Source organism: Poecilia reticulata, linkage group LG4 (assembly GCF_000633615.1).
Source record: "Poecilia reticulata strain Guanapo linkage group LG4, Guppy_female_1.0+MT, whole genome shotgun sequence".
NCBI lineage: Eukaryota > Metazoa > Chordata > Actinopteri > Cyprinodontiformes > Poeciliidae > Poecilia > Poecilia reticulata.
The window spans coordinates 5,366,717-5,376,891 of record NC_024334.1 but is presented as its reverse complement, the minus strand read 5'-3'; the positions used below and the strand labels follow the sequence as shown (position 1 = coordinate 5,376,891).

The 10,175-nt window shown below is 55.2% G+C and overlaps 1 protein-coding gene across 1 annotated transcript in view; it reads left to right on the top strand.

Annotated features, from left to right (window-relative positions):
* patj (PATJ crumbs cell polarity complex component) overlaps positions 1-10,175 on the top strand; it is a 45,441-nt gene that overhangs the window by 1,487 nt on the left and 33,779 nt on the right. Inside the window, 15 exon segments of the mRNA XM_017304248.1 lie at positions 420-590; positions 665-804; positions 866-1,049; positions 3,024-3,152; positions 3,226-3,504; positions 3,585-3,687; positions 3,765-3,853; positions 4,027-4,156; positions 6,756-6,860; positions 8,000-8,061; positions 8,131-8,187; positions 8,473-8,607; positions 8,741-8,932; positions 9,096-9,155; positions 9,219-9,386. Coding sequence (XP_017159737.1) covers positions 420-590; positions 665-804; positions 866-1,049; positions 3,024-3,152; positions 3,226-3,504; positions 3,585-3,687; positions 3,765-3,853; positions 4,027-4,156; positions 6,756-6,860; positions 8,000-8,061; positions 8,131-8,187; positions 8,473-8,607; positions 8,741-8,932; positions 9,096-9,155; positions 9,219-9,386 — 2,004 coding nt within the window.

Sequence of the window (10,175 nt, the reverse complement as noted above, 5' to 3'; positions counted from 1 at the left end):
AGGCCCTGAACGTCTCAGGAAACATCCAACATCCATCCAACCAAACATCCTGGATGGTTGGATGGATGAATGGATGGATGGATGGATGGATGGATGGATGGATGGATGGACCAACCAACCATCCAACCAACCAACCAACCATCCAAACATCCATCCATCCATCCAAACATCCTGGATGGTTGGATGGATGGATGACCATGGATGGACCAACCATCCAACATCCATCCATCCAAACATCCTGGATGGATGGATGACCATGGATGGTCCATCCAACCAAACATCCTTCCAAAAACCATCCAACCAACCAACCAACCAGGTTCCACCAGAACAGAAAAAGATGAAAATCAGAATGTAATGAAACCTGTACCTGACCGCCTCCTTCCTCTTCCTCTTCCTCTTCCTCCCCTCCGCCCCCCCAGCTCAGCAGCTTGCCTCCTGACACTCGCAGTGACTTCAGTTTCTCCAGACGCGGTCAGCTGATTATGAGCGCCGCCCCCTCCTCCGTCCTGACCAATGGCTCGTCGCCTCTGTCCCTTCAGGCTCCGCCCCTGACGGAGCACCTGCAGCAGTGGGTCCAGGAGGCGGCGAAGGTAGGTGCAGCCTCGGTGGCGTTGTCATCGTCACGGCGACGTGTGCCGCGGGACTGAGCCGGTTCTGTTCGCAGGGCCGCCGGATCGAGCCGATCGTTCTGACCCGGCCCGCTTCAGGGGGCCTGGGGTTCAGCGTGGTCGGTCTGAACCCGGCAGGAAGCGCCGGCCGTGGCGTCTTCGTCAAACACATCCAGCCTGGAGGAATCGCCGACCGGTGAGGCACACCCGGACCCACGGAGCGGTTCTGGTTGGTTCTGACCTGGGTTCTGTTGCAGGGACGGGCGTCTTCAGGAGCAGGACCAGATCCTGGTGATCAACGGCAGTGCTCTGGAACCGGGCCGGAACCACCAGGCGGTCCTGAGCTTGCTGCAGCAGCCGGGCGAGACCGTGGAGCTGGTTTTGGCCCGGGAGTGGGACCGGGTCGCACCAGGAGGTCCAGCTGAAGGGCCGGTCGGCACGGTCAGTGGAATGGAGCTGGTTTCTACTGGGTCCTACTGAGATATGATGGGTTCTGATGAGTTCTGCTGGGTCCCGCTGGGTTCTGCTGGTCAGGTGAGGAGGTTCTGTCAGTTGCTGTGTTGGTCTTTCCGGCTCATCCCCAGAACCGAAGCGGGTTTGGTAGGAGGCGCCCCTTCACACCTGGAGGGGACTTTAATGCCACATTTCTGCAACAGAGTGAGCCCTCCTGTCTGTGAGGATCTGTGATGCTGCTGACTTTGACTGACTTCATTTTTATGACCCGAGAGGAAACGAAGTTAGCGCTCTGAGCGCCGCTGACAGGAGGAGGAGGAGGAGGAGGAGGAGGAGGAGCGATCGATCGATGGATGGATGGATGGATGTCAGGAAATAATTTCTCAAACGCTGCTGCCCATCGCCCAGACTCACTTCAGGGCAAATCTAGGGGTTTGGGGGCAACCAGGGGGGTTTGGGGGCAACCAGGGAGGTTTGGGGGCAACCAGGGGGGTTTGGGAAAATGTTCAGTTAATTTCTAAAGACTCTGTACAAATAATGTTTTGCTGATTGGTTTGTGGGCCATCATCATCATCATCATCAGCATCAGATAGCAGCTCTCTGGAACCTTCTGGCTGGTACCAGAACCTCGGCCCGGTTCTGGTGAGGTCAGTCAGCATTGATCTAATCTCACTGAGGAAAATAATCTAGAGCTGAAATCTGTTGAACTTTGATCCCTGAAAACATCCGCATGTTCTCCAGAGACAAAACGAGCTCTGTGACCTCCAACATGGAGAGGTCAAGGGTCAGCATCTCAGGCAGAGACGCCATGTCCTCCAAGTTGCCATGGTGACGCAGCTTTCTGCATCTTCTGGCCCAGTCCTGGGTCTGTTCGCGGTGTCCGGCCCGGTTCTGCCCGCAGTTCATGTAAACATGACCTCGATCTGAGCGGGACATGAATGAAGCAGCAGGCGGATCAGGGGCCCGGTATGCAGAACCTGGCCCGGGTCCAACAGAACCAGACAAGAGAGACGAGGACTCTCATGAGAGCTGCAGCTCTCGGTTCTGACTCTGCTCCCTGTGATCTGATGGACTCGGTTCAGTAGCTTGGTTCTGCTCCACGGGGAGGACTGGGTCGGTCCAGACCCAGAGAACCTGCTGGATTCTGTGGAGGTGGACCCACATCGCCACAGGTGCTGATGGTTCTTCTCCTGCGTGGTGGTCCAGATTCTGGTTCTGGTTCCCCTCAGCAGGGAGCGGTTCAGAACTGCCGGTCTTAATCAACTGGACCATGCGGGTCTGCTTTGACCCGGTTTCACCAGAGGAATGACTGGAACCAAACAGACCCTTCTGAGGTCAAAGGTCACGACTCTTCTCCCTAGCAGTGCCACCCGCTGCTGTCAGCGTTCAGCACGGCGGTGGAGGGGTGATGGTCCGGGCTCAGCAGTTGGCCAGAACTGAGCCGGATCCATCTGAAGTTCTGACCCAGAAAGCTGCTGCTGGTTCCGCCGGGTCGGTACCGGTCGGTAATGGATCAGTTCCTGGGAAAACTGAGACCTTGTGTCGAGAAGCAGAGCGTCGGCTCCGCCCCGAGGTTCTGGAATGAAGGGAAGGATTGTTACTGCTGAATCGGGTCAGGGCTGTAATCAGAACCGGAACAGCGGCCTGAGGTGTGTGTGTGTGTGTGTGTGTGTGTGTGTGTGTGTGTGTGTGTGTGTGTGTGTGTGTGTGTGTGTGAGAGCAGGGCTCCCACTTTAAACACTTCCAGCAGTTGCTGCTCAGGTGCAGCCAGCAGCCAATCAGATCTCAGGAATAGTGATGAGCCATCAGCCAGATTATCCATATTTACAGATTATTTACTGTCTGCAATCCCTACAGATTTAAGTTTTTGGGTTTTTGCTGATAAAACCTGGAGCTGCAGAATCCTGATCTGAATCCTGATCCTGATCTTGATCTGAATCCTGATCCTGATCTTTCCTGCAGGACCTCTGGGGTCATGTGGAGGAGATCGAGCTTTCCAACGACGGCTCCGGTTTGGGATTTGGAATCGTTGGCGGGAAGACGAGCGGAGTGGTAGTCCGAACGCTGATCCCCGACAGCGTAGCCGACAGGGTGAGTCTGCTTCCTCTTCCTGAGGTCGAACCAAAACGACAACTGATCGGGTTCTCTCCCGTTGTCCAATCAGGATGGGCGTCTCCGCACAGGTGACCACATCCTCCGCATCGGGTCGACGCCCACCAGCGGCCTCACCAGCGACCAGGTCGTAAAGGTTCTGCAAGCCTGCGGCGTTCATGTGACCATGCTGATCGCCAGGGACCCCCAAGGCCAGGCGGCCGCCCCGGCTGCGCCTCCTGACTCCGCCCCCTTCGTTAACGTACCTCCTCCTCTTCCTGACTCCGCCCCCGTTACGTCCTTACCTCCAGGTGCTCCTGTAGCCCCGCCGCAGCGCCGGCCCAGCAAGACGGTGAGCCTTCGGTTCAAGTGGTTGTCATGACGACGTGGAACTGTTTTACCTGCTTCACTCAGTTCTGGTTCTGGCTTCAGCCCAACCTGGAGGGATACGAGATCCATGAAGTTCCCCTCACCAAGACGGACGGCCAGAGCCTCGGCATCTCCATCGTCGGCTTCAATCCACTGACCAGCCAAGGTGGGCGGTCGGTCCTGGAACCGGTCCCGGGTCCAGATGTGAACACGAAGCGTTCTGATGTCGTCTTCCTGTCTCAGATGCAGTGGGTGTGTTTGTGAAACACGTGGTTCCTGGCAGCGCCGCGGACCACAGCGGAAACATCCAGGTCCATGACCGCCTCCTCGCTGTGAGTCCCTGACCGGGTCTGGGCTTTGGAATCCGTTTGAGACAGATTCTGGTGGGGACGGTTCTCTGGGATCAGAACCTCCGACCCATCAGAACCTCCGACCCATCAGAACCTCTGACCCATCAGAACCTCCGACCCATCAGGTTTTCCTCTCCGTCTTGTCTCTCCATCAGCTGGACGACGTCGGTCTCCATGGAATGACCAATCAGGAGGTTCTGGAGGTGATGAAGCAGACGGGTCAGACTGTGGTTCTGACTCTGGTCCGGAAGAAAGTCCAAGGCCCGGAAAGATCCCTGGATAAAGGTAAGAGGGCGATACAGTAAGTAAGTAAACTTTATTGCTATATCACCTTTCAGACATAAAAACCACAAAGTGTTTTACTGAAAGGAAACAAAAGAATCTAAATGAATGAACCAAATGAACCAGCAGCCACTGATGGAGGGAGCCGGTCCAGAACCTGGGCTGCACCTGATGCTCCGTCACCAGTTGAAAACGGTTCTGGGAACCAGAACTCAGAGTCCTGGGCGGACAGAGAGGCTCCAGAAGGTCCGATGTACAGTTAAAAGCTGAAACCAAAGTTTTAAAATGAGTCCTAAAGACACGGGAGCAGAGCAGAGAGGCCAGAACAGGAGTTCTGTGATCGGTTCTGGTTCTGTGGTTCTGGTTCTGTGGGTCTAGTTAAAGCCTGGCTGCAGCGTTTAGCACAGACTGAAGGGAAGCCATGGAGGATTTACTCAGACCCACTAAAAGGCCGTTGATCTGAAGGAGAAGAAATAAAAGCAGACAATCATTTCTAGGTCCTTCTGAGATAAAACGGCTTAGAAATGTTCCTTACTGGTAAAAACAGCCTGGAACCAACAGTGGCAGTGATTGTCCATCAACTGTCCAACTGTCCATCAACTGTCCATCAACTGTCCAAGAGAACGTCCAGATTTCTGAGGCCGTTTTTACTCACAGGGTTCAAAAACCTGATTCTGTGATTTTATCACCAGGAGCTTCGATAAGCGTCTCAGTCCTGCCTTTACCTGCAGCTGGTTCAGATTTAATGTCAACAGATTTAATGTCAACAGATTTAATGTCAACAGGCCGTTACTGACTTCAGTCAATTTATCCAGAGGATGGAAATGAACAATATATTTGAATATCGTCAGCGTACACATGGTATGAGACGTTACGATTTATATCAGGCCCAGTGGGCGCAAGTACAGTAGAAAGAGGAGTGGGCCCAGAACCGGACCCTGGGGCCCCCCACCCACAGAGGGCCCAGAACCGAACCCTGGGGCCCCCCCACCCACAGAGGGCCCAGAACCGGACCCTGGGGCCCCCCACCCACAGAGGGCCCAGAACCGAACCCTGGGGCCCCCCACCCACAGAGGGCCCAGAACCGGACCCTGGGGCCCCCCACCCACAGTGGGCCCAGAACCGGACCCTGGGGCCCCCCACCCACAGTGGGCCCAGAACTGAACCCTGGGGCCCCCCAGGACAGCTGAGCAACATCAGAGTGAACATATAAAAACAGGGAAAGACCTGTCAGATAAATGAGTGAAACCAGTTTAAAACGGTGCCTGAAATCCCAAACAGATCTCAGTCTGCTGATCAGAACAGTGAGATCCAGAGTCAGAAGCTGAAGTCGGGTCCAGAACAACAAACAGTGAAGCTTCCAGACCAGCTGCCATCAACACATCACTAGGAACCTTTAATCATGATGTTTCTGGGGCGCTGTGGTGGTGCAGGGGCAAAGCACAACCCACGTATTGAGGCCTTGGTCCTCATGCCGGTGGTCGCAGGCTCGATTCCCGGCCTGGCAACATTTGCCGCATGTCTTCCCCCTCTATCATAACCCTCTCAAATAAAGGCCACTAGAGCCAACAAAACCTTAAAATAATCATGCAGTCTACCAAACCAGATTGTCCTTAAGGTGATTTTCCTCTAGAAAACGGTTCAGTCGTTGTCCTGCGACCTCCTCAGGGATCATGAAGGGAGTTTAGATCTGCAGCTTTCAGGCTGGGCTGAGTTAGCAGAGGACAGACGGCAGCAGCTGTAAAACACTGAGACGAGTTGATCAAGCTGACTGCACTGGGACCGATGCAGTTAAAATATCTCTAAAGAGACGTTGGGAACCATCCAGTGGACTCGATGACGGCAGCATACGCTTCAAAAGATCAGTGATCTGATGGGTAAAAGAGACCACAGGTCAGAGGTCAGAGGGTCCAGAGATACCGGCTCTGATGTTGGAAGTACCGCCTCCAACAGGTCATGTGACTAACAGCTGAGCTGCTGCGGTTGGTTCTGGTTCTGACGGACCGCCTGTCCTGAGAAAAATGATCATTTACATTTATAGTGACTATGAGCTAGACTGCTCTGGTTCTGGTCGTGCGGACCTTATCAGAACCTTTGTCTGATGAATCTGTTCCTGGCTGTAATCTGCAGAATGTGCTGCTCTTTCTCCTCCTCTTCCTCCTGCAGTGTCTGCAGAGATTAATGTGTTAGGCTTCGGGTCGTTTGTTCTGGTCCGGTCCGGTCCGGTCAGCCCACGGGCCGAGGAAGAGCCGTTATCTCCTGCTGTGTTCAGAGTTGCTGCGTTCTGCCGTTATCTGACCAGCGGAGCCGCTTCTGCATTCAGCGCCTCTGCTGGTCATTAGTCAGAGGTCAGAGGTCAGCGGCGACGGGAGGTTCAGGTCCAGCTCAGGAACCGATAAAGAGCCGACAGCAGAAAGTTCTGGAAGAACAAAACCCGTTTCTCAATGTGACTCCATCGACCTGATGGGACGGTAACCTTCAGGACGGTTCTAGCGGTTTTGGTTTTCTGGTTGGAACCAACTGATGAAAAAGGTTCCAGGTTATTCCAGGTTATTCCAGGCACCAGGAAGCCCTTCATGGTTTTCTGTCCTGTCTGTTTCAGTGGAGCGGGCCTCGACCAGGGGGTCTCAGAGGAGGAACCTGGAGGTCAAAGGTCGCTCGTCAGCATCTGGATCCATCATGATGATGAAGCAGGAAGTGACATTTGGTATGGGCAGGATATTGAGACGGGAACGCCGCATAATTTTTTGTTCACAAAGATAAATCATCCTCATCGCTCCTCTGAAGGCGACTACAAGTTATTCCTGTGGTTCACATAGAGCTGCTCAACCAGAGTTAAACTCTCACCTTGATGTGGAGTTCTCCAAAGAATCATAATTCCTCACAGGAAGTTGATGTAAATATCCATACAGGTCAGCCTGAGTTCAGTTTGAGTGAGAGGAGGAGCTCGATCCGCACTGAGGGAAACTTCAGAGATCAAGCAGCGGCAGCAGCGCGCAAGGAAACGTGCTGCTGTGTGATTGGTCCGCTCTGCGGCTTTAAATGCATAAACTATGAACCTGTCTTTAAGGATAAATCAGTCAAATGCTCTGAGCAACAGACACCCTGGCAATCCGGCTTAATAATTCCTTTTATTTTTAGCCATTACATCCTAATAAATGGAATTTAACAGAACAACTTCCTGTTTGCAAGCCTCAGCCCCCCAACTCCACTCTGAGTTTCTCTTTCTCGTTAGTGCGGCAGACGCCCGTCCCTCTGGGACGTATTGCTGCTCTGATTCAGTCCAACACGGCGCATTAATTTACCGGCTGGAAGCGGGTTAGCAATGCTAATTTAATCAGCCGGCTCTGACTAACACCTGGACCTGAGGCGAACGTCACAGCGTTCCATCTCGGAGTCGGTCCGCTTCCTAATCCGCTTCCCGGCCTGCAGACAGACTGTCGCTCTGCTGCCGAGCGCTCATCTGTCCCACTCCCGTCTCGGTCATTAAACTAACGCAGGCCGATGCTTGCTGCTTACTGCGGCGCTTTCACTGCAGCAGCAGGAATCCTGAACGGCTGATGGCCTCAGAGCGCCAGGTGACCGTCTGTTCCTCACTCCACCCGCCCAGACCTGGTTCTGGTTCTGGTCCAGTCGAGGCTCCGTTCGGCTGACGCATGCGAAGCGCGTTGAGCTGACCGAGCCTCACGCTGCAGGAACCAGAACCATCTGACCTCTGGTCCGGTTTGTCCGAACAAAGCCTCTGACCCTGATGCAGAGTTCAAAGGTCACCATGCATTTCCAGTGTTCCTCAGTGAAACTGCGGCTGCAGCAGAGCCCAGACTCAGCCTGCTCTGTGTGTTGCAGCGTCTGATGCAGAGCTGCGGGCCAAGTGGGAGGCGGCTCTGGGACCTCAGTACCTCGTCCTGGTGAGTCCAGAACCCAGCAGCTGATCCGGTTCTGCTGCGTGTTTGACTGTGCTTCCTGTTTCCTGTCAGGTGGTGAACCTGGATCCCGTGATCCAAGACGACGCAGAGCTGCAGAAATCCTCCAAGGTGCAGCGTCTCGTTCTGGCTGCTGGTCTCGCAGCCGCAGGCCCTCTGACCGACCGTCTGTCCGACCGTCTGTCCGACCCTCTGACCGACCCTCTGACCGACCCTCTGACCGACCCTCTGTCCGACCCTCTGACCGACCCTCTGTCCGACCCTCTGACCGACCCTCTGACCGACCCTCTGACCGGCCCTCTGACCGACCCTCTGTCCGACCCTCTGTCCGGCCCTCTGACCGGCCCTCTGACCGGCCCTCTGACCGACCCTCTGACCGACCCTCTGTCTCTGCAGCTGCTGCCCATCCACATCCTGCGTCTGGGCGTGGAGCTGGACTCCTTCGACGGCCACCACTACATCTCCTCCGTGGCCCCTGGGGGCCCGGTGGACCGACACGGCGCGCTGAGGCCCGAGGACGAACTGCTGGAGGTAAAACTGGAGCTGCTCCGTTTATCCGTTCAGCGCCAGGGTTCTGGAACGGGAACGCTTCAGTTCTCTATCCATCCACTGGACCCGGACCGACCCGCCGACCCGACCCGTCTGACGGTTCTGTTCTTTGAAGGTCAACGGCGTCCAGCTGTACGGGAAGTCCCGGCGGGAAGCCGTGTCCTTCCTCAAAGAGGTTCCGCCTCCATTCACTCTGGTTTGCTGCCGACTCCTGATCCCAGACCAGGAACCGGAACCGGAACCAGAACCAGAACCAGAACCATCCTCTCCACCACAACCAGCAGCAGAACATCGGAGCATCGAAGAGGTGAGGGAGTCCGGCCCTCGTTCCTCCCAGGAGTTTCCACGTTTCTCATGTTCCAGATCAGCTCCAGATGCAGCTCGGGTCCAGAGAACCCCTGGTTCTGGTTCTGGAGGTACGGGTCAGAACCTTCTGAACTAGGAGGTAATGATTTGTTTTTGCCTGTCAGATGGAGATGAAGCTGTCATCGATGCTCCGCAGAGAGGAAGAGGAGGAAGAGGAGGAGCAGGTACCACAATCAGTCAGTCTGGTTCTGGACCCGAAGCCTGATCCGGTCGGTTCTGCCCGTCAGCGGCAGGGTTCTCCTGTGGAGGAGCCGATGAGGAGCGAGGACTCCAGCCTGGAGGAAGAGGAGGAGGAGGATGAAGGCGAGCTGGCTCTGTGGAGTCCGGAGGTCAGCGTGGTGGAGCTGCAGAAGGAGGCGCAGCGCGGCCTGGGCTTCAGCCTGCTGGACTACCAGGTGAGACCGGGCCCACAGCACCACACGCCACCGCCGAGCTGCCCTGCAGCGTGAAGACTGGGATCTGTTGGAGAGGAATCGGTTCCAACGGGGTCACGGTGGATCCATGCGGTACTGATCCGGTTCCTCTCTGCTGTTCCCTCAGTTTCCTACCAAACTTGTCAGTTTTAGTGAAACTCTGGAGGCTGAAGATTCAAGAGGAGCTTCTTCCTCTCCTCTCCTCTCCTCTCCTCTCCTCTGTAGGAGGCGGCCCTGACTCCGCCGCTCTCCACCTGCAGCCGCCGTGCTGCAGCTAAAAATACCCACGCTTTCTTCTGCCAGCCTGAAACTTGGCACGGCAGCGGCTCGCTCTGCGCCGGCGGCGCTGCTGGGATTCACTGAACCGGCTTCTGAATTCTGCTGGGGGGAAGAGGCAGGTTCTGGCGGGTCGGGTTGGGTCGGGTCCCAAAATCAGAGCCTCTCTCAGAAGATTTGGAGAAATCTGGAGAGGAACTGGTAGAAAACTTCTGAAACAAGTCTGGAAATTCCTAGAATAAAAATGTTAAACAAGACAAGATGGTTGGATGAGGGTTGGATGAGGGATGGATGAGGGTTGGATGATGGGTGGAACCAGCAGAGCCTTTAGCTACCGGGAACCAGCAGAACCTTTAGTTACCAGGAACCAGCAGAACCTTTAGTTACCGGGAACCAGCAGAACCTTTAGCTACCGGGAACCAGCAGAATCTTTAGCTACCAGGAACCAGCAGAACCTTTAGCTACCAGGAACCAGCAGAACCTTTAGCTACCAGG